Source organism: Corella eumyota, chromosome 2 (assembly GCF_963082875.1).
Source record: "Corella eumyota chromosome 2, kaCorEumy4.1, whole genome shotgun sequence".
Lineage (NCBI taxonomy): Eukaryota > Metazoa > Chordata > Ascidiacea > Phlebobranchia > Corellidae > Corella > Corella eumyota.
The window spans coordinates 11796463-11820674 of record NC_137491.1 but is presented as its reverse complement, the minus strand read 5'-3'; the positions used below and the strand labels follow the sequence as shown (position 1 = coordinate 11820674).

The following is a 24212-nucleotide window of genomic DNA, read 5'->3' as shown; positions in this document are numbered from 1 at the left end:
CTATAATCACGTTGCTGCGTTAAATCGTTAAAGGTTACCAGTTGCACTTGACGGTGTTGAAATAAAAAAATTAGGCATATTACATAAGATATAACCGACAAAAAACGTTGTTTAACGACTTTAAACCTTTACAACAACAAAAATTACAGTCTGAAAACACCAAATTGATAATAATTTAACAAGTTTTTTACAACCAAAAGTAGCACAAGTTCCATAACCCAAGTTGAAAAAAATTTTAAAATAAAAACGCAGCCCTTGTGAGAAAAGTCAGCCTTACATAAAATTAATTATGGATGATTATTGGCAAATTGTGAGAGCTTAAAAAGCACTGTTTCGCTTATTTCTATGAATATTTAATGTGAAATGAAATCCCTAAGCATTTGTGACACTACTGTCAACAAATCCAATAAAAGGACGAAAATGTCAAGAAATAATTGTTGTTTATATGTCACAAAACGTACAGAATTAAACAAAACATGACACAATTACAAAAAAATACTACTACTACAAACAATTTTTTAAACTTTTTTAAAAAAAGATTCAAAATTTTACCATTTTAAATCATTATTAGCCAAGAGCCAAAGAGTTTGGTTTAACACCATAAAACTTCAATCTTATTTAAAAATGTAAAAAAGTGCAACTCACAATTACAAAAAAGCTTCAGCAATCTAACCCGATATATTAATAAATGCTGACACATACAGTGAACATTATTCATTAGTACCAGATTGATTTAAAATCATAAAAAGTAAGAATGATTTAGCAAATTAACACAATAGGAATGGAAAATGAATTTAAAAGAAAACAAAAATTAAGCTTGCTTATTATTAATTAAAAAAACATAACACTAAAACCGTTTTTTTTAAACAAAGTTATGTTATGTGAGCAGTATGTAAGATAAGAGCAGTGCTAATCAAATTTGCATTGAATTTTGTCTAAACGACAATAAAATAAGCTCAATCAACGCTTTGTTAAACCAACAAGCCTTTCCATAATTCACTAAACAAACAAACCAGGAGACAAATAAAATGTTACAAAAATAGAAAAAAAATATTGTGGTCTGGGACGCCAGTTGTTACAAAAACAAACACACTCTAGCAAAACAGGTTTCGAGGATAAGTATTTGTATGCATATCTATTAATATTAAACTATTTCAGATAACTGGAGTAAATGTGCTGTACTAATAAATGATTAAGTTAAATAGAATTGCAAAACAACATCAAAGCTTCATGAAATTTAAGACACACCAATTATTTGGTATAAAATCCAACAGGTAAAGTACTGTTGACTAAAACAGAATACACTTTAACGAAAAGTGTAAAATTTGGACCGCACTGTAACAGAAACTAAAAAAAAAAATTTAAACCAAACCATCATAAATTGAAAGAGCCTGAACAATAGAAGGATCACTTTTTGCACCAACCAAAAATTCGTCCATTGTTAATTTTCCATCTTTATTCTAAGGCAAAAAAATTTGATATTTTATTCATGTTTGACATTTACCCAAAAGATTATAGTTTTTTTGATATTTTGGAAAAGAATATTTAATACAGAGTTTAAATGCTATATTGATGCTAGTAGGACTTTAGTATTGTTTAAAAATTAAATGATATTAGTATGTCTTAAATGGTATTAGTATGATACCAAATTCTAGCCAGCACAGTAAATAAAAAAACAAATCAAAAACTTAGTTTAAAATAAAAGCTAGTCAACTAAAAAATGTTGTAATAACTATGGATACATTATTTTGCTAGACAATAACTACCACTTCAAGAAATACTAGTTTTCTATATATATACCTTGTCCATAAGTTTAAAGATTTTTTCAACTCTTTTTTGTGGAGTATTTTCTTCCTCTGGTAAATTAACATTATCCCCCTTTTCCACAAACAAAAAAAAACTTTATTTTTTAAAAAAGGAAAGATATTTTTTGGAAAAAGTACTCCAAGTCGTTTTTAAAAAAACCAAGATTTGTTGAAAGACAGGTACATAAATTCAATAAGTACATGCCTAACCGGATCCTAATTATATGTTGGCTGTTCTATATTCAGATTTATCAGTCACCACACAACAATTCGCATTAGCTTGTTAAATTATTAATAACACAACATATGTCGTAAAACACTGCATGTCATAATGCACATTAAAAAAATCTCTTTAAAAATTCAAAAGAATTTTTAAAATTTGTTGATTAATTATTTTTTAAGTTAAAATTTTCTTACCACCATGGCAAATATAGCTTCAACAATATTTAACATTTCTTCTTTTGTGATAAATCCATCGTTATCTAAGTCATAAAGCTGAAAAGCCCCTATAAAACAATGGTTATTAAAAACTAAATAGCAAAAATATAAAAATTAAACAATTGATTCTTAAAAGTCATTTATAAAACTGTTGAATGATATCATGCGATAATTCAAAGACAATTCATTGACATGGATTGCTAAAAAATGTATTTGTAACTATCCTTTTACATCATTTTGGTGTTCAAGAAAAATTTAACTTATAAACCTACAGTGAAGTTTCTCGTCAAGATTTCCACGGGATGTTACACTAAGTGCCATAATAAATTCTTCAAACTCTACTGAACCATCCTTATTTTCATCAAATGTTGTAAACACAAATTTAGCAAACTTTCCTGAATTACCCTAAATGCAAAAAGTGATTAATTACAACACAGTCATGTTTACAAGTTAACCAGAAGCGTGGGTGGAGTGGTTAGAACACTTAGCTACAACATAAGCTCATCAGTTTAATTACAATACTTCCATGTCATAGCGTTCTTAAGTAAGACAATACACAAATAATATAAACTTTGCTATCAAAAACCAATCAGCAGGTTAACTATCTGACAAAATGCTAAATAAAATCCAAAACTGCCAAAGGCAACTTAAGACTGGGTCAGGGTAACAAATGGACTTTATGCTAAAGCCATAAAGCCTAAATTTTCACATTTGGGATAAAGATATACAAAAAAGTGCAAAAATTGTGGCATTTAAAATATCCTACTTTTATAGATCAAATGCAATTGTAATTAAGATAACTTTGTATTACAGTTAAATATTTCTATCATAGACAGGATATTGTTTGGTATATATCTTAACCACAAATTATTAATAACCACTTAATTTGCCATTTAAATTAATGATGACCCTACCTGCGGGAAAAATTGTCTATATATTCCTTGAAACTCATCATAAGTTAATTTTCCACTTGGACAATCATGTAGAAAACCTTTATGCCATTGATGAAGTTCTGCTTCAGTAACTAAATTAACAACAAAATTAAAAATTTTAAGTGGTAATTAACTTGATGATAATGATACACAAATTCAATTAAAAAAATTTACTTACATTTTGTTTCCTTTGTTAATTTTTCCAAAACTTCTGGTCTTAATCTGCTTTTTCTATTTCCCATTTTAATCTTTTTAACTTCTTTTAATTTAGAGATTACAAGGCTGACAAGAACCTTTTTTAGAAAATTCTGTATATTAAAACTACACAAATATTAAATATTTTTAGCTACCTAAGCCATGAACAACAATAAAAAAAATTGTTATATTTAAAAAGAAAAAACGTTTAGTCTGTCAGCCTGTCACTTCTAAAATGTATTTTACGTTTTAGCGTATTTTACTTGAAATTACATTAAAATACTTCCTTTTTTACTGATATAGTTAAACCACTCTATCTTTAATTTACTAAAACGTTTGAATTCTCCAAGAAAGTAACAATTCTTAAAAGCAAATCCAATCGCGAAATTCAACTTCTTGGAAATGAGCCGTTGCACTTTGTACTACATTATCTAAAAACAAATAACACAACTCAAATTATTTTTTGACCCTTTAGCGCAACCTTACGGTTATGCAAACAATCTAGTTTTTATCAAATGATATTTCAGTACACATTTTAAATAATTTCTACTATAATAAAAAAAACAATTAAAAAAAACTTTCACCTGAAAATAATATAAAAAAATTTGCAATTATAAAGTAATAAACATAATATTGAATTTATAATTGAATGTAGGTGCAAGGGTAAAAGATACTAACCGGCAGCGTGGTGTAGTGGTAAGAACTCTTGCTACACCACACATGAGGTCGTGGGTTCAATCCCCACTGATCTCATGCTGTAGCGCCCTTGAGTTTTAATAAACTCGATAATATATATTATAGTCTCTATAATATCCCAAACTGCCACAGGCGACTCGAGACTGGGTCGGAGTAAATTATGTTACTCTATGTTTAAGTCGCGCAAACGACTTTCCCACATCGAGGATAAAAATATATACAAAAAAAAAACAAAAAAAACAAAAAAAACATTATATATACCTTATTTTATTAGTGTAAAATTTATTTTTTGATACAATCCCAATGTTTACGATTAGTCAAACAAGTGTATTATTTAAGCAACGGATTTTCCAAAACATCAGTTTTGTAATATATGACAACACAGTCTCTGTCGTTAATAACATAAATATCGTGTGGAATTTTCTAAGTACTTCAAATGTCATTTATCAAGTTATATTCTAGGAAGTTGTGATGCAATCGCAATTTTTGATTTTTTTTATCTTTCTACAATGGCCAAAAAACAAGCTTTTTGGTATAAAATCACTTGTAAATAAATATAGAACGTAGAATATACAACGAGTTTAATAAAATTTTTAGTGTTTAATTTAGGTAACAAAGCTATTATTAACTTTAATCTTTAAACGTTTATGTCTGTTAGGATGAAGGTTTTAGGTTTGTGGGTGGTGTTAGTTGTATTGATTTTACATCAAACAAAACAGAGCAATGGTTCCCATAGATGTCGCTCAAATGAACTTAAATGCACAAAACCACCTTCACTGATTTTAAATGGGACTAACTTATTACCGACTGATGACAAGCGTGTGGTGCTTATTGCTTTACTAGCGGCAACATGTGAATTATGTATGAAACAAGCAGAATAGTAAGTACACACATACTATTTGTAAATAACAAAAAGCCCTATCAATAAAATTTAAACTTAGCTTGGAAAAGCTCCGCCAGAAGTTTAATAGAAAAATCAGCTTTCGAAATCATTTTCGAATTATTATTATCAACAAAATTAGTGCTTGGCGAAACATTAGAAGATTTACTAAAAAACGAGTTTCTGCAGCAATTACGGTAACAAATATTTTGTCCTGAATTTAAGTTAGACTTAACCATATGTTGTGATAAAAGTTATAGCAAAAACATAATTGTTAAAAATATAAAAGTAAGCTACAGCTAAATTTTAAATAAAATAAATCTAACAATGAAAACACAGGTATATCAGGACAACGAAAACGACCGCATTTGGGAAAAACTAAACGGTGAAAAGGACGACGCTGTTTTGATTGACAGGTAACTATATTACGCTGTTAAATGCTATAAAAAGAACTGTAAATACTATAATTCCAAAACAAGTATGAAAATACTGTTTATTTGCGCAAATTGCATAGATTTATTCCTTTCATTTTTTAGTTGTGGAAACCTTGCTTATCAATGGGTAATGCCGTACAGTTATTATGCCTACCCGTGTGTCAAAAATACACTAAAGGAACTAACAGCTGAGGCTTCAACGTCATCAACTTGTGAAATATGTGGATAACAATATAAATATTTAATCCGCAAATTGTATTGTGACGTAACAGATTACCCAATAAACCAGAGTTAAAGAAAAAATGTTTGTTTTTATTTTTGTGTAGTTCGTTGTAACAATCAAAATGACAAGTAAATCAGGCAAACGCCGTATTACTTTTTGTAACGAGCCATATTATCCACCAGGATATTGTGGCTACAGTCCACAGTTCACCTTTCAGTTTGGTGACACATACGGTAAAACGACGTATAAGCTTTTAACTGATCCCACAGTCGCTAAATCAGGAAGGTTGGTACTCGCTGATATATTTCCGAAAGAGAGCGACGAACCCGACGATACAGTCGATAAAAACGATTGGAGGCGGCTTCGAAAACATAGCTGGGGAGACAAAAAGTTAGGAGATAAGATGGTTCCTGGTTACACTGGTTATATTCCCAATAAAGAAGGTCATTTCGGCACTCGTTATGCTAATGTATGCAGTCAGGCTACCGCTCATTTTGCACGAGAGCAACAGAAAAGGGTTTTAATTAGCTTAAAACCACCGCTAAAACCCATTCGCCCAGAAGCGAAACCATACGTGTCACTTAATCAAGGACAACATTCTGTGTCACCCTATTTTATGAATACCAACGACCCAGCCAAAACCTTTATGTCAGGATACACTGGATTTATACCTAGAGCAAGATCACGGTAATTTTGTTGTAAAAAAAATTTTAATTTTAAAAATAACAAATCCACTCAACAGACGACACTAATCCGATATTTAAATTAATACTAAGCTATGTGCCACAACCAGGTCCAGAAGCTAGCAAAACACTAAACTATTTATTAAAATAAAAACAGTTCAACAGTTTAGGATTTGCACATGAATGTTATCAAAATATAAAACGCCTATCCATTGTTAAAAATTCTACATAACAATTAAGCGTACTTTTATAGGATCTTATTATTAGATGGTACCCGAATAACTTACAGCATTTAAATTCAAGTACAAAAAAATAAAAGCATCCTAAAAAAGGTTATATAAACCTTTTATCATGTTTAGTATTGTAATATTTTTAAACAGGTTTGCCCAAGTATACCCAAACCTAACCAATGAGGCCTTGGTAGAGTTTACCCATTGCCAACAACAAGTTAAGCAACAAAGTCGAGCCCCGATTACCCCAAATGTTAATCCAAATTACAATTATTGCAATGGCGCAACACCCATTTATCTTAAAGGGGGACTGCAACCCCATTACACTGGGTATCTTCCAGGGCATAAGTTTAGATTCGGGGTGACTTATGGAACAAGTTCTAGAACTGCAGCAGCAGATAAAGGAAGAAAACTGCAGACAATTTATTAAAAAAAATTGTGATTAAAAATAAAACTGTGAAACTATATAAAAATAAATTTGAGTAAATGTAGAAAGTCGTTTCAGTCAAGTTGCTGTATACCCTCTGCATTTTCATGATATAACTCTAGGAATTTGTTTGCTAACCATTTAAAAGATTGGTCAATTCCACTGTAATCTTTCTGTAATGCATGAACAATAAAGTCCAATAAAAAACCATCAAAAGTATACATGCAAAATTATAAATTACACAAAATTGGTTTATACATAAAATTTTAAAATTGTTAAACTTTATATTATGCAGACTTTGGCATAAGTTAAAGCTAAATATATAAACACTATTATTTTTCATACATTTTACTGATTTGTATTTAAAACAAACTAATTTACCGCTGATGTTTCACAATAATGTAAGGAATGTTTTTTGGCATATTCTTGGCCCTCTTCAGTAGAAACTTGTCTCCTTTGCTCCAAATCAATTTTATTTCCAACCAAAATTCCTTAAAATTAATTTTTTTACCATTAATTAGTTTTCATATTTTTTATGCAGCCTAACAAATAAAAATATTAAGCATAATGTTATATTTAACAATTTTTATAATAAGGGATCTAAGTAAGTTTAACACAGAACATAGTAGAAATAAAGCACTGTTTATTTAAACAAATATACCTGGTATTGTTTTGCTAGGATTAAAAAACATCCTTAACTTCTTTAACCATTTTGTGACATTCTTAAATGAGGTTGGATCAGTAACATCATATACTACAACATACATTCCCATCTTATCCCAATTCATTTGACATAGATCCAAAAATATCTCTTGTCCAGCATTGTCAAATATAAATAAATCCTAAATGTATATTATAAAAATATAAATCATGAGTGAAATCTTTGTATTCAATGAAAAGTATTAGAACTGTTATATAAACTTATTCTTGTGAAATCCTTATCTGAATTATAAAATACTAGTTGATTTTAAAGGCATTTAAATCAGGTTTACATGCACTTTTATATTTGTCATTTAAAAATCTTTATTTCGTATTATTTAACTTTGTAGTATATACATTATAGTTTACATGGTTGCTTTTTATAAAAAAAAACTTTAAAGTAGTCTTACCACAGCATCTCTTCCATCATCACAAAGGGGAACATGTTTAGTTGCTAGTTCTACACATGTGGACTAAAAACAATTTCTTAATTAGTTTTTTTGGTCCACTTTATTATTTATTAGTATTGTAGAAAACTTAAATGACAGCTTGAACATAAAATAAATTTTAAAACCCAGTCTTAAGGTCAATAAAATTAAACTAAAAATAATTTACCAAGCATTAACCTTGCAATTAATTTATGTTTGTATTTAATTTTGGCAACTTTATAAACCTGTAGTAAACAATTGGTGTAAAGAGGTACTCTTATAAGTATGAAAGGTTTAGGTGCTAACCAGTAAAATTTTACCCAATGTCAAATACAATCTAATTATTTAAAAAATTATTATACCATAGTGTAGTTTTTCGGAAAGCTTTGTCCATCACTGTGAAATGAATGTGTTACAGCACTTTTTCCAACTGTGCTGTCGCCTAAACGTTAAAATTAATTTACCATACAGATTAAACTTGTTTATTATTTATTTAGTTGATATTATCGGTAACCAGACACTTCGGCCAAAATTTTTTTTTCAAAACAGCGGGGATTTGGCATTTTAATTACCGCAAGAAATTTTATTTTCGCGTAGTTATTTTTTAATAATAATGTGCAAGAACATGTTATCTTTCTTTTGGCGTGTCAATTTTTTAATTTTACAAACTAAAACCTATAAAAAAATAGTTTTGAAAGCGCGCGCTTTTAGGTGACGGAGGACAATGTATAATGTTATCTCGTATTTTGCCAAATAGTGCCGCATTTCCAAACAATATTTGAAAAAAATAGAGCGTTAATTTTTCATTTTTTACACTGAGGATTATGCATAAATATGTTATCTTTCTTTTCCCGTGTCAATTTTTTAACTTTACAAACTAAAACCTATAAAAAACTAATTTTAAAAGCGCGCGCTTTTAGGTAACACAAGACGATGCATTATGATATCACGTATTTTGCGAAATGGGGACCGTCTTTCTAAACGATATTTGAAGAAAATAGATCATTAATTAATCATTTTTTACACTAATAAATAACCACAATGCTCTTACCAACAATAATGCATTTTCCTCGCAAAACCACCATCCCATGCACTTACAAAACTTCTGCAAGAGTTTTGTCTCTTGATAATATTTTCGCTATAGCAAAATATAAAAGCATAAGTTTAATTGAAGCTGTTTTTATTTCTTTAACGTTTTTGAATTATCCCCAGTCTAGGCATATTTGAAGCTGTTTTAACAGTGCTTATAAAAAAATTAATCAACATTTCCTTTCTATTGAAGTAAATTTTTTATTAGTAGCAATGACCAATTATAAACTATGACTCACTTAAAAATTATGTAATATAAATTGCATGTTGTAGCATAGTAAGCATTAAATTTTGCATTTTTTGTTTAGGTTTTAATATGTTATATTGCATACCATTAAATAGATTACGTGTAAAAACTTTCTGTGGTCCTAAATTTTGTAACGATTACCTTAATAAATATTTTTTTATAACGAAAATAGTTTCAAATTTAATTTATTATTTGATCTTTAAATTAGAAAATAAAAAGCAACGTTTCTGAGTACAATTCAATATAGAAAAAAATTTACAAGAGCGTTTAAAATAAAAACGAAACAATAAATAGGGCATTAGTTTTTCTATCACATTTTTTTGTGAAGGCAGTATAAAAAAATTATACTTATAAAGTTCTTTAATTTTTCATTTAAATGTGATTATTCAGCAAATGAACAAAATATTGCATTGATTGTCAATAAAACTACAATGCACACAGTGTTAATAGCTTACTGATTTTGAATTTAATATTAAAAGAAGTACATCAACAAATATTTAATGTAAATTTTGTAGTACTTCCAAAAAAAAATTAAAAAACAAAAGATATCATATTATAAAAAAAAAACAATAGACATAGGTAGTAAGAAATGTACTAAGTATTGTATAGTACGAATTTTAAATAAGAAAAATTGGTTAATTTATTTAAATATTAACAAGCTGTGGCTATCAATTACACATTGCGCTATTACTTAATTGATAAATACTATAATAAAAAAATTACACAATGTTAAAAAAATACAACAAAACACATTTTATCTCACAAAATCTCTAAATATTAATTATTGAATAAACTAAATGAATAACAATAATCTTTAAGATAAAAAGCACAGCTTTAATTAATTAAAAAACAAAAATTTCCGAACTAAAGTAAGACATCTTATTATAAACATAATAACCAATATTAAATTTATTTTTAGTAAGTAAAATAAAAAGCTGACTTACATAAAATGAAACCCATTGTCATAATCACATAAAATTTCAACATTACCCAGTATATTGCATATTCTAGTTCTACCAAAAGAAAAGGCACTAAAAAGTGGCAATTCAAGTAACAAAAACATAAAAATTTTCATGAAATTCAACCGATACAAAATTCGACTAATAACTTAATTTACACAGTCTAGAAAAAAACCTAACAGAGAGAAATCGTATACAACAGCATTAGGTTTTTATAAAATTTGACGGTGCTTCTTAACAAGTATTTGGTAATTATGAAAAAAAATGCAATAAAATTGAAAGCTCCAATAATCTCAGGGTACAGTGCACAAATAAAAAACAGTGCAAGAAAAGGACAGCCAGACGAATGTTTAAAATTGTACAAAGGCCTTGTGTTAAGAATGTGAGAACAAAAATTAAAAATAAGAAAGTTTTGCAGAATTGGTTTATAATCTCTTTAACAAAGTGCAATAAATTTATGCTCATTTAATTAAGCTGGTTTTGTAATTAAATAAGTTTCATACCAAAAAGTAAACTCTGAAAAGTATTAAATAGTAATATACATGGCAAATTATGTTTTAACACACTTAAACATATAATTCTTAGTTAAATAGGCCGTCCTTCCTAAATCAAATATTTATTTATCAATTTGCAAATGTTTAAATTAAACCAGATTTTAAATAATTTTTTTTTAATTTGGAAATATCTAAAGCCACAAAATGTTTAGGAAATTGCTTATTAAAACATCTTGTGGAAAGAACAAATACTTTTATTGCACGTTGAACTTTGTGCATCTCTTAAGGCACGATTGTTCTGAATAGATTATAGAAATATAAAAACAGTGGAATCTATAACAAAAAAAATGTTTATTAAGCAACGTTAAGCTAAAAAAAATATAAAATACATTTATTTAACTATAAATAAGTTTTGCAATGTGTCATAAAATTCTACCTTATATTTAAAAGAAACAAATATATATTTTTAGTATTTTTTAATTAAATTTTTACACAATAATACAATAAACAATACCTTAAAAAAAAAAAAAATAAGTAAAAAAATAACTAAATTAAAAACATAAATTTGTTATTTTATCTCTCTGCATCAATGTACCGGTAATAAAATATATATACATATATAATTTGTATTTGTCTTTTTTATAATAGAACATAAATATGCTAGCTTTATTTATTAATAATAAAGTAAAGTTAACTACATACCTCCTATGAAGCTTAGCTAAGATGCTTCAGTATTGAGATCTGTTAATTTTCTTTCCACATTTACGTCACTTTTAAATTCATAACCTCCTTTACTTTGCATATTTTCTTGCATCTAAAAACAAAATTTACCTAATAATTAAAAATAATCCACAAAATCACAGAAATCACCAACTCTAAAAAAAATTTATGCCAACACAAATAATCACCTTTAAGTTTAGTTTGTTTACATAATTATAGACATATTTTAAAATTGAAATTTAATATATGTATATACAAATAAAATATTGAAATACAAACAAACACCAAAGTTTTAACCTACAAAATAACATATGTTTATTAATTTTAATAAATTTTTTCCAAACATTTAGTTAAAAAAGCACAATTTTTAAATATTTGTACATAAATTTGTTTACTACAGCTCCTGTTGGCGGAACATTGTAGCATATTTACGTCAGTTAAATAAAATGTAGTTAATTTAGACTGTTAGTATGCTCGTCATATCAATACCATACATCAACTTACCAACGTCATGAAGTGACAAGAAATAATGAGATAAAATTACCAATTTAACCAAAAAATTTTAAGGTGCTTTAGTTAATCTGGAAAATTTTAATTAATCTTAATAGCCTTATTATTTTATTTATTTATTCATAATTCAAAAAACCCACACATATAAATTATTGTGGGAGGTTAATGGTAGTATTTATTTCATTTTAATCTATGTTTTTGGGCAATAACAATTATGAGTAATACTATATGACATTTTTATATAAAAAATGTATTTTAAAAGTGGTAATTAATATAAAAAAATAATTTAAAAAAATAAGCTAATTGTGATTTTTATTTGAATTCTAAACATTATCTTATTAGCAAGACAATCTTAATAAAAAGAAAGATAATTCAAATTACTAATTACAAAATAAGTGTATACAGGCGATGGATATTTTGCTTAATAAAAACTCGTTTTAAAATAACTTTAATCACTTACTTCATTACCACCAGATTCCCCTGACCCAATATGATTTAAATGTTGAAAATTACCAGGTGGACCGATCATACTAGGATCCAATTTTCTACGTCGGTTTTTTCTCTGCTAAAAATGTGAAAAAATTATTAATTTACCATTAACCTAATTTATCTTTTTGTTTTAAATTTTCAAATGTTAAACATCGTTATTTTTTAATTTGTTATGGTTCATCTAAATACTAATAGAAATAAATAAAAACAATTCTTTAACTTACTGGTGAATGGTTTGCCACACAACAGGAAAAACACATAACAGTTTCCGTCATTCTATGATATATTAATTAAAAAATTATAAAATAATAAGCTTGGAGGCATTACATATGCTTAAAAATACTAATACAAATATATCAAAAATTAACCTTTACAAATTCACCCTCGCATTACATATATATGTATATACATTAGTTTTCATACATATCATACTAATTATCAGATTTTTCCCAACAAATAATATTTATATATACATAAAAAATTACTTTAATTTAAAAAGGAAAACAAAACTAACTTCAATTTATTGTAGAATTTTTTATTCGAAGTGATGATTTAAATCTTTAAATTACTAAAACAGTAAATTGAACACCTTACTCCAAGTTCACTTCAATGACAACAGTGGTTTTCCAATTTATATAAATTACTTAAAAACAACGAGTTGTTGTTCCATTTACTATTTATAAGTACCTACAGTTATTGGACCTTAAAAAATAAAAGGAAAAAATAACAATAGTAAGGTCATGTCAGCATGTTAAAATTACAATTATGTATAAAATTCAAGGTAATAAATTTATATAACACAAAACACAGCAACCAATAGACATATTTTATTTTTTCGTTTTAATAAAACTTTAAAATGTACTAAAATGAATGCGGAAAGGGCGGAATGTACAAGAGAAGATTAGGGTAAGGTTATAAAAATACAGCAATTCTGCATTTTATAAACTTGGCAGACAACGCTAATAGAGCTCATAATTGTGATTTTACTGTTTTGTTAATATTCATTAACAAATAAGCTAAATTAAATTAGAATGAGTTATCTTTTTTTAAATTTAACACAAGTTACTCAATTTGATTAAAAAAATTGACAAAATAAATTGTATATATAACAGTCTATGGCATTGTCATATATCCATTACTACTAATATATTTTCTTATAAATTGTAAAATAATCTCAACAAAAGTCAGATAGTGACTGTTTTTCTATTTAAGTTTGTTTTAAAAAAATAACAAAAAACAATAAAAACGTTTTTTTGGTAAGTTTTTATTTATTTAGCTGTACTTTTAAGTTTTTAGCATTTAAATGATAAATACCTTACACGTACTATTAAGACCCTTTAGAGCTAAAATCTGTTTACTGTATAAAAAAAATAATTAATTATAATAACATTGAAATTCCGTTTTTCATTTTTAACGCCTTGTTTAGGTTTTTAATCAAGACGACCAACCCATCCATAGAAATAATATAATAAAAATTCTAAAAATATCCTCTTTCTTTTTAGAAAAAACTGCAAAATTTATTTAAAACTAAATATATACATTTCTTGTAGCTATCATTTAAATTTTTTGCTGGTTTTTGTCAAGTTATCATACGTTAAAGTGTAGATATAATTGTTAATTTATAGCGTCATAAATAACGAATAAAAAATTTTACGACTCTTTCGTGAAAGTAATTGTTGACTAATTGTTAATTTTACAATGCATATTATTGAGTTTAACAGTTCTCAACTTCTTAAATATAAAAATATTTATAATAGTTAAATAAAATTTTAAACAACAAAAAAAATTTTGAAGTATAACTAACATTAAACGTAAGTATAGGAAATATAAGATATCAGCATCTCCCATTTTTTTGGAAAAAAAAAACTTAATCTAAAAAGACTGCACGCTAAAAAAACCGTAATTCGTATAAAACATTTAAGTAAATACTAAGGTCACATTTTTTATAAATAATAAAATTATCTTAAAGGGACAACACACCGACATAAACTTATTAATACCGTTTAAACAAAACAGTCACAATATCAAATATTAAAAATCTAAATTCGTTTTTAGACGTTATTTTTTCTTTAATAATTTTAGTAAGGCACGGTGTTAAAATAATCATAAAAAGAATATAGTGGATGAAGGACAAAAAAATGCAAATGCCAAATAAAGGTGAACCTAGGTCAACAGAAAAATATACGATTACTACTGGTAAAATATTGAATTTTATTACTGAACCAATAACTACAACAAGTATTTGTAGTTTTCGATCAATATCTAGGCAAAGTTTTTATTGTTATCAAGTAAGGTTTTTGGTGCTAATATCCCCTATTACGTAGAATTTTGACGCATTGTGACGAAAGAAAGGTGAATGATAATTTTGTTTCGAAGAGCCCCAGGCCATCTCTTAAAACGTGTATGATTGTAGATGGAGCTCATAAGTTGATTTTCAACTTTACAGCTAAACTTAATTTAAGATAATATGTATGACAAAGAGAAGGTGCCTAAATGCGCCTAAATCTGTTATATTTACAACAGCATCAGATTAGCGAAGATTAAATGTTATGGATATTGGAATATACATCTTTACTAAATTATATTAGCTAAAATTGACCTACATTGTAAGGTGTCAAATTGGTTAGAAAGTAAGCTAGATCTCTAAAGTTTAAAATATACCAACAAAAACTTAAGTCAGTGTTTGAAAGAAAAAACGTTATATCAAGTTTAAAATAAAAACCTGACATTGCAAGATAAATAATTAAATTATTTTACACAACTTTTATTAAATCTTGTTTTTGATAATCAGATAAAACATAGACAACACAATATAAACATTATTTTCTAATTACAAAATCAGTCAACTTAAATAACTTACTCTATATTTAAAACTATATTACATCAGAATAAAATAGAGAATTCAACGCACGTTTTTTATTTACTTTAATATGTTAGTAATTAGTACTTCCTTATTTAATAACTTAATTGCTATAAACATAACATGAATCATGTCAAAAATTATTTTATTAAATGTTATCCTCAATTTCATAAAAGTTACTTGTATTTCAGTAAAAAAACAAACATTTTTTTTTAATTGTTAACTTGTATTTATATTTTTTAGCCTTATTATTGTGCAGTATTCGAAATAAAAATGGTTTTACTTAAGTAGCTAAACATAAAAAGTAAAAACATGAAAATTAAAAAGAACGATAAATCAAACAATGGATTATTTACAAAAAATACTTTAAAGCAAAAACCGAAAAAAGAGCTCTCCAAAAAAGTTGATAAAAATAATAAAGTAGCCAAGAAAAAAACAAAGGAACTTCCTAAAAAGCTAAAAACACAAAAATCAAATAAGAAAAGAGATAATTTAAAACCTAAAAAAGAGGATAAAGACAAGAATAAAAAGAAGAAAAAAACAACCAAAAACAAAACAGAAAACAAAAACAAGAAATCCAAGTAAGAAAATGTTGTTTTATTGTTTAAATCCCCTAAAGGTAAACAGGTGGAAAACCAATCTAAACAATAAACACGTTGACCACGTGTTAAATTGATAGTTGACATTTACCTAGTATGGCAAAAATTCAATAAGTAGGTAATGAAAATGTATAGGCATATTCATCAGCAAATTTTACAAAAAAACTACATAATCTAGTCCTTAAAATTTTAGTAAAAATACACTTATAATACGCTTTTTTGGGAGGCAAATCTATCATACAATTTTGTTTATAAGTTTACAGTACCATATAATTATTTTAAGACATTATGTTTTGTAGAAAAAATAAACCGAAAGATGAAGAATTGACATCAAACGGTGATGTAGAAAGCCAAACCACAGATGTGCCTGCGTCACAGGCCCCTGGTGACGTCAAAAATACTAGACCATGGTATAAAAAAGTCGTGGTACAAAAACACGAACCAATTGTATATTCCTGCTGTGGTTTTTGCAGTTTAGGAGCTGGAAGTTTACTGACATCCTTAATTTACATGGTAAGATTACCGTAACACATCGTATACTTAAACAACATTTAGCTATTTTAAAATATTTTTTCCGTCTCCAGGGTTTGTGTATTGGATTTCTAGTTTACCGAGTTGGAGATTTCAAAGTTCAAACAGATAAGACTGTCATATGGAGTGGAGAGGATTTGTTCAGGGATATATGGAGACTTATTCTGATTTTTAACATTGGCTCAGCAAGTCTTTCGATGTTGGGAGCGCTGGTTCTATTAGTAGCGTCTTGTATTTGGGGCCAGAAGGTAATATATTTAGTTAACCTATAAATAATATCATATAGCATTATTTATAATTATACTTTTTAAAAATGTGTAAAATTGGTAGTTTAACAATTGTTTGCTGTATACTTTTAAAACATATTGCACATAACAGCGTATGACATGGCTTTAACCTTTTTGTTAATACTCTAGGAATCTTTTAAAAAAATGAATATGGCAGTAATTACTTGGTCAATCGTAACTGCATTTGCATTGTTATGTAACATTGGCGAAGCCCTGTACATCACAATGATACCGGACGAATATTCGACTGTAACAGAAGACAGTTACTATAATCTAAACAGCGTCCCCCTTTCATCTGCTACTATAAAGGAAAACATGACAACGGCATGGGCACTTACCGGTGTTCATACTGTATTTTATGTAAGTTTACATAAGACAATGTAAAAATGTTATAGTAGTAATGTCGATTGGACCAAAACGAAAACATGTAAAATTAATACCTTTAAGTGTATAAGCGCATATCGTTAGCGATTTTGCGAAACATATTTTATTTAAAGTAAATATTTTGTTTAATAGTTCTACTTATTAATTGTATTGGTCTCTTATCTGCGACAACTTAAATACAAAGGAGCACCGAAAGTTGGCAACGACCCAACATCTAACGATGATTTAGGATATCGAGGTCAATCAAATTTTACAAAAGGTAAAATTCTATACTTACATACACTACGTAATAAAAAAGTACCCTTTTAAAATAGTAAAAAGGGTAAATTTAAATACATTTTAAAATATCTATTTTATATGAAGCTTAGAGGAAAATTTGTTAGAAATTTTGTTTATTTTTTTTAATTTACCTTTAATAAAAAAAAACATAGCAATATAAATAAAAATATGTGTCATGTTTCAGGCAGTAGCGTCGTCGGCTCAGCACGGGAGACAAACAAAAAAGATTATCGATCACGTGACAAGAGATCAAACGGTTCCTTGACAGGCGATTCTTTTACGTCACGATCCGTGGATGATGTATCCCTTCAATCAAGAGGAAGAACTTCAATGAGCTCATATGCTGAAAGCTCAAATGGATCCAGGGTAGAAGAAGATAGTTCTCAATTTTGTGAGACACCTCTACCCCGTGATATACGCATATCAGAGTAAGTTTAGTAAATTTATTGTATTTTTATGGACATAATAAAAAAACCGTTAAAAAACTATAATCTATATTATATTTCCTTAGCGTTTTTAGATTGTCAATAGTTGTAAAAAAATTGTATAGTTTGTGGAATAAAATTAGGACAAATATTTAACTAACTTAGTTTAATTTGCAGATCTCCAAAAACGCTTCCGAAAAGAGTTTTCACTCAAAGCGCTCCCAAAATCGAACCTTCCGAAACAGCGAGTTATGTTAATTGGTCGATTTACGACAACCAAGATTTGTTGGATGACGTCAGATCAACGACCGCGTCGTCGTTTTACGATATGCCCGAGCCGGACGAAGAAGACAACGTTTACGACGGTATATGATAACTAATTAAAATGATTTATTAGAGTTGTACCTTCAGCGTGTGAACAATTAAATATAAATTAACTTTTAATAAAGTATTTAGTAAACAAAGTTACGTCAGTCAACGAAATTTTGCTTTTTAATAATCACGAATATTAACTTGATTATTTAATTGTTTTGTTTAGAAACTCCGGATTTTGACATCGACAATAAACCGTTTAAACCTCAACCCAATACTGAAAACCTTCGGGTAGGTTAAAATTTCTATTCAGTAAAGTTTAAATTTAATTAATTTTCCATTTATTTACATTATAAATTTCTTTAATTATGATTATTATTTTAACAGGATTACAATATATCGAAAAGAGCTAATGAGGTATTGCAGTTGTCTGAGTCAGTTTTAAATGGAGTAAGGCAAAACAAGAAATTACCCCCAGGTAAATTTTCACAAAAATATTGTGTACATTTAATATAGAATTATATGTTTTTCTTTTAGTTTATCATTTTGGGTCGATTTTTCGCTTTTTTACACATATAATTTGTTGTTAAAAATTATTCAAAAAATTCTATTATAATGTTATTGTTTTAATATTTTAGTTCCAGTTACATCAGCAGAAACCAGTACAGGAAAAAATGAAGAATATCAACCCCTTCCTAGACGTCGCTCCTTTGAACCAAGCCGTGATCAGTCCAAGAAGAAAAAGGAAAAGGAAGAGAAAGATACGCCAAAGATCCATCCGGACGCTGCTTCCCGATTTTTTAAACGTCTTGACGAATCGGAGAACGCTGTTCCCGGACACGAGAATCCTCTGGAAGAAATGTTTCGTCTTTTTGGAGGAGATTTATGCAAACAGCATCCAGAAAATTGCAATCGGTATCTGAAATCGTACAAAGATGTGAGATCAAAGACAAGTCATATTACTCCATTAAAAGAAGTGGAATTTGGAAATAACATGACAATGCCTCCAATGTCGTTCAACCCACCACAACAGCAACCAGTGATACAAGAAATTCCATTAAGTAAGTCGAGTGTTTGATTTTAGTATGCAACAATGTTTTAAAACGTTTTTTTTAATTTAACGCAGATAAAAAAATTTATTTAAACCTTTTGGCGCGTAAAAATTTGGAATATTTTACCTAAAAACCCACAAACAATATTATCCGTATATCGATAATGTTCACCTTTTTTAATTTTACAGATTCAGATCCCTACAGTTTGAATACGTCATTGTATTATTCAGACCAGCAGCCATTCACGAGACATATATCCCTTAACATGCCTTTACACCCAGAGCCAGTTTACGGCTTTCGGCCTCACTCAAGAGAAACACCAATGCCTAGTAATACAAGCTGGGATCCAAGCTATGCACCACAGCTACCAATGCGTTCTAGAGAATCCCAAAACCCAAGCATAAATCATTTTAATGTTAGAGAACCTAGTCATCGTGGCCAAACGCCGATTTCAAGGCCGCAAAGCAGAGAAATGCCTCCGATGTCTCGAATGAGTTCAAGAGGTCAGTTTCCACCTAGCTTGCGCGATTACCCGATGAGTAGTCGCACACAAAGTCGGGTTTCAAGTTCTCAAAATAGACCATCAGACTTTGGTAGATCTTTACAATATGATTACCGACAAAGACCAAGGGATCGGCATTCACCGCCATTGCCACCGTACAGACCTTATCCATCCCATGCTTACCCCGGATCTTATCCAGAAAGCATATATTGCGACGACTGTAGCACTTGTTATGGTAGTTACGGTTATGGTGATTATGGGGAATATGGTGACTACGGTGATTATGGAAGCATGTACTCGTACTATCCTTACCCTCACGGAGGTAATCCGCCACCTAAAACTCCGCCACCACTATATAAGAGATCGCCATCTGTACATTCTAACACACAGCCGCCTGATAACAGAAGACCAAGCAATCAAAGCAACGATCCAACTTGGTTTCCATTAACGCAAGGAAACGACGATTATTCTGTATACAAACCCTCAGAGAATTCATATTCAACTAGTCGTTGCGCAAGCCTACCCAATTTACTTGATCTATTTAATCGCCAGTTTGAGAAAGGTGTTCCTGTTCCACCAGATATTACAATGCCATCTCCTCGCGAAGCCCGCAAGTTTAGTCGGACAACGTCCTTTACAAGTTTCGGGGACACCAGTAATGGAGAACGCGCAGCATCCCGGCCGACGTCGCGATTTGCTGATGCAAAAGAAAGGCAAAACAACTACAGTGGGTATCATACTGGTGACTTGAGGTCAAGAACCTCACACACGGTTGATAAAAACAATCAACCAAAGAATGAATTGCAAAGAAGTCATAGCATGTCTGCACGCTCAAGGTATGGCAATACTTTCACATAAGAATACTTATAGGTTCATTGTTTTGTGGAGAATTTAAGATTTACTTATATTACTCAAAAGAAGACTCAAAAATAAGATAAAAGGGCGTTAGATCCTGGAAAGTTTAGGATTTACGTCTAGTTTTACAAATGTTATTAACGCTACTTAAACCTGAGACCTTTTAGACCACTTTACTGAATTACAAGTAATCAATTAATTAACTGTGTTTAGTGAATATACAAAGCCAGAACTTCCACCACGAGATCCACGCTGGACAGAAAAGCGAGCCTCAATGGGAAATATACCAGTAGGGAGGCCATCAATGTCCCGCTTGACCTCATCTAAATCCGGGTTTTCTAATTCATCAAAAGAAACGATCGATAGATACCCAGACAAACATGTAATGAAGCGAACGGAAACCCCACAAACTAAGGATCGGTCAGTAGATGACGCTAAAGCAATCGTTCCCTACCGAAAATACCGCAGCGATATTTCGTTACAAAGCAATGTAAGTTGTTTTTTTGTAAAAATGTTTTAATAAAAGATTAACTGACATTAGAAAAAAATTGTGTTTGTTGTATGTCTTGTGTATGCATTTGCGTTTTAGGAAAAGTTACCTACCCATTTTTTTTAATTTTATATATTTTTTTTAGACTACTGGACCTTCTTACAGAAAAGACGAAGGCAGAAATTTGAGCAATTTTGAAGTAAATGACTGTTTAATGCTATTTTTATATAAAGATAAAATCGTTATTGTTTCTTAGAATTGTAAAGAAAACACTTTCAGTATAAACCATTATAATAAATACATAAAAACCAATGATTTAAAAAAATATCTTTTTAACGCAGCCGGATTCTTTTGAAAGAACTTCGTCATTCAGAACTGGATCTTCAAATCAACGAGGAACTAAACAAGTAAAGCTAAATTTTTATAGCTAAATTTAAGTTTACCACAGTAGAAACGTTCACTAAATATTCCAAAATAAATCAAATTTAATAAAAGGACTCTCAAAAATAAATTTGAGTTTTTACATTAATAATCTCCGTATTTTCCAGGTTAAATTTGGAAGCACGCCAAATCTACACAAAGGCTTTTAAATTGCTTTTATATTGTGATGTCAAGTTAACAAATCAAACAAGTTTAAACATTTAGGAGGCAACTTTTATCTACTTCGATAAAGCACACTATTTAATTTAAAAATAATATAAAATGTTGTATAGTCCTTTAAACTGTTAAATAGATAGTTAAATACCAGATATACTTTTAAATACGTGCTAATTTTTTATCTTTTGTTCCAATTGTTTATTGTTATAATTTAGTTAAAGTAATATACCCGCACATGAATATTTCATTAACTGACGTTCTAGTGCTAGCTAAATGGTAATTATGTACATATCATGATTTTTGTTAAAAAATGGCACCTTTTTTTAACTGTTAATAAACAATAAAAATGGTTGTAGCGAATTTTAAATGTAACATAACAACCAGGAAAAAATAAACATGGCAGAAAGTAACTTGTTCTTAATATTTTATAAATCGTTTAAATCTATTAACGATAAATGAAAATTAATAACTTAATTTTTTTTAATGACTCAATATATATTTTGTGTGCAATTTTTTGCAGTTTGTATTACCAATAAAATATTTAAAATGAAAAAATCGGATTACAATAAAGTTTTTAAGTTTTATGATACACCGTTTCGAAGTTTATTTGCGCTTTGTTTATAAAACTTGAAGCGCACTACATATCAAATCACGGCCCAGCTCATTAAGGTGGACTACAAGCAAATATAGAGCGGTCATCTCATAAATTATTAAAACCAGCGATAACGTTGGTATTTCAGGCGAAGTCGAATTCGACCTAAGCCTTTGCAGCATAGAATAAACAAATGCCAGTGTTTGCACCAACGCCACTATCTGTTTTATACAGATGTTTTTTTTTATATTGTTGTTATATGCAAACTTTCTTTAATGAGAAATTCTATATATCTTGCTATCTTTTTATAAATATTCCGTTTATAGAAAATATAATAGTCTACAGTTTTTTATTTTCACATATAACGGGAAAATAGAAGATCGATAACACTTATTTTCGACGCACCCGGCCCTCTCCCCCTGGATTTATTATCGTGCAAGTCATTTATTTTTTTCCCGAGCTTATTGTGCACTTGGACAAAATTTTAAAGAAGATCTTAAATAAAACCTTCAGGTAAATTTTTGTTTGGAAAGTAAGCGCATTTCTATAAAGATAAGAAGGCATAATAAATTTAAATTACAAAAGTTGCTAGGAGTGTAGTGGGCAAAAGTTAAAAAAATAGTGATTTATTAAAATATAAGTAACAATTTTAACAATTATAAAAGTTAGACAATAATAGGTCATTTTTTCAGTATTTAAAAACAGCTATAAATCATATGCACAAAACATGGTATTCTTATCTGCATGTATCTATTTAGAATTACAACACTTCAAAACAAACGTTTTATAAAGTAATATCAGCGTTAAGATATTAATAAGACCATTAGTAATCTATGCACTAAGTGACATGTACGCGATTAGATCAAAAAATACATAATTTTAAAAGATATAATTATATTATGCAATAGTATAAATCGTTTAACTGCACAATTGATAGAGTGTATCAAATGATATTTGCAACACCTGAGTATGTTTTTATATTCGAAATTGCGTATAAAAATGTTTATAATACTAGCACCAACGTTGTAACATTAGGGTGTATAAGCTCTTACTAACCGTGTACAGCCGTTAATGGGAATATACACTATTCTCGATGCTATGCAATTAGAGCCGTACTTACTTAACCTTACTTAGAAATTAATAATACAGTAGTTACTGGCGCGCACTGCCAACTTGACCAGCTAATATTCATGATAATCCGTTGAGCTAATTAGCACAATATTGGTTGCAATTAACAGAGTTGTAACATAGTTGTAACGAAAAATAGATATAATAAGTTGTTCTATTGAAGTTAAGTTGTACCTAACTTTGGGAAAAAGAAATAGAAAATAAGTTTAAACAATTAGAAAATAACTTAAAAATAATGTTTATATAGGTAATTTTTTTCGAGCTTTTACTAAAACATTTTTAAAGGTTTAAACTTTCAAGATTTTAGAAAAGTTTAATTGTTGCACTACATAACAATATCTGTTTTTAGAACAAAAAAATCAATTTCGGTAAATTACATCGCGTTACTGTGTTTAAATATTGATTGCGGAGGGTGTCAATGACAAATACTAGACGCGTTATATTGGCGATGCTGTTTTTAATTGTAATAAATTAAAGCATTTGAAAAAAAGTTAAATCAATAAATGACTTTAACCAAAAAAACAACTCTAAGTGGTCTCATCTCAACTCATTTGTGTCACGTGATTTTAATAAAATTTAGCGAAGTAAATTTAAAAATATTTTGATGTAGTTAACTGATTTGTTTACCATTCTTTGCGGGACTAAGAAAGGCAAATTGGATTTGAACAAAGGCTTTTATTTTCTAACAACTATTGTCTATACGTCACTATCCATAACAAAAGAGACATATCTCTATTCAAA

General features: G+C 28.7%; 6 protein-coding genes across 8 annotated transcripts; 3 read left to right on the top strand and 3 right to left on the bottom strand.

Annotated features, from left to right (window-relative positions):
- Positions 1-423: 423 nt before the first annotated feature.
- On the bottom strand, positions 424-3518 carry LOC145743478 (neuronal calcium sensor 1-like). Its single transcript, XM_082561444.1, has 6 exons — positions 3354-3518; positions 3158-3267; positions 2516-2648; positions 2223-2311; positions 1801-1878; positions 424-1460 (listed from the first exon to the last, which is right to left on the bottom strand). The coding sequence occupies exons 1-6, from the start codon at positions 3415-3417 to the stop codon at positions 1362-1364; spliced, it is 573 nt and encodes a 190-aa protein (XP_082417570.1). The 5' UTR covers positions 3418-3518; the 3' UTR covers positions 424-1361.
- A 1057-nt stretch (positions 3519-4575) lies between these two features.
- LOC145742403 (selenoprotein P-like) lies at positions 4576-5609 on the top strand. The gene is made up of 5 exons (XM_082560183.1): positions 4576-4598; positions 4725-4946; positions 5008-5143; positions 5286-5362; positions 5483-5609. The coding sequence occupies exons 1-5, from the start codon at positions 4576-4578 to the stop codon at positions 5607-5609; spliced, it is 585 nt and encodes a 194-aa protein (XP_082416309.1).
- Positions 5610-5724: 115 nt separating this feature from the next.
- On the top strand, positions 5725-6946 carry LOC145742402 (ciliary microtubule inner protein 2B-like). Its single transcript, XM_082560181.1, has 2 exons — positions 5725-6290; positions 6667-6946. The coding sequence occupies exons 1-2, from the start codon at positions 5725-5727 to the stop codon at positions 6944-6946; spliced, it is 846 nt and encodes a 281-aa protein (XP_082416307.1).
- On the bottom strand, positions 6378-9208 carry LOC145742007 (intraflagellar transport protein 27 homolog). Its single transcript, XM_082559735.1, has 6 exons — positions 9122-9208; positions 8433-8512; positions 8053-8115; positions 7605-7785; positions 7325-7434; positions 6378-7116 (listed from the first exon to the last, which is right to left on the bottom strand). Exons 1-6 carry the CDS (start codon positions 9153-9155, stop codon positions 7018-7020), a joined length of 567 nt encoding a protein of 188 aa, XP_082415861.1. The 5' UTR covers positions 9156-9208; the 3' UTR covers positions 6378-7017.
- Positions 9209-9900: 692 nt separating this feature from the next.
- Positions 9901-13277, bottom strand: LOC145742833 (CDC42 small effector protein 2-B-like). 3 transcript variants are annotated; one of them, XR_014280961.1, is made up of 5 exons: positions 13093-13277; positions 12803-12854; positions 12550-12654; positions 11562-11690; positions 9901-11192 (listed from the first exon to the last, which is right to left on the bottom strand). XR_014280961.1 is itself a non-coding variant. In XM_082560656.1 (5 exons), the coding sequence occupies exons 2-4, from the start codon at positions 12851-12853 to the stop codon at positions 11578-11580; spliced, it is 249 nt and encodes an 82-aa protein (XP_082416782.1). In that variant the 5' UTR covers position 12854; positions 13093-13277; the 3' UTR covers positions 9901-11192; positions 11562-11577. The 3 variants fall into 3 exon arrangements, 2 of the variants coding, with proteins under 2 accessions (XP_082416782.1, XP_082416780.1); XM_082560656.1 differs by having other exon boundaries at positions 11562-11673; positions 12550-12651; XM_082560654.1 differs by having other exon boundaries at positions 9904-11192; positions 11562-11673.
- Positions 13278-15687: 2410 nt separating this feature from the next.
- On the top strand, positions 15688-22230 carry LOC145741990 (uncharacterized). Its single transcript, XM_082559707.1, has 15 exons — positions 15688-16019; positions 16337-16550; positions 16622-16816; positions 16985-17215; positions 17372-17498; positions 17703-17946; positions 18121-18308; positions 18482-18546; positions 18643-18733; positions 18894-19316; positions 19496-20645; positions 20878-21154; positions 21300-21353; positions 21496-21561; positions 21703-22230. Exons 1-15 carry the CDS (start codon positions 15751-15753, stop codon positions 21742-21744), a joined length of 3636 nt encoding a protein of 1211 aa, XP_082415833.1. The 5' UTR covers positions 15688-15750; the 3' UTR covers positions 21745-22230.
- The last annotated feature ends 1982 nt before the right edge of the window (positions 22231-24212 follow it).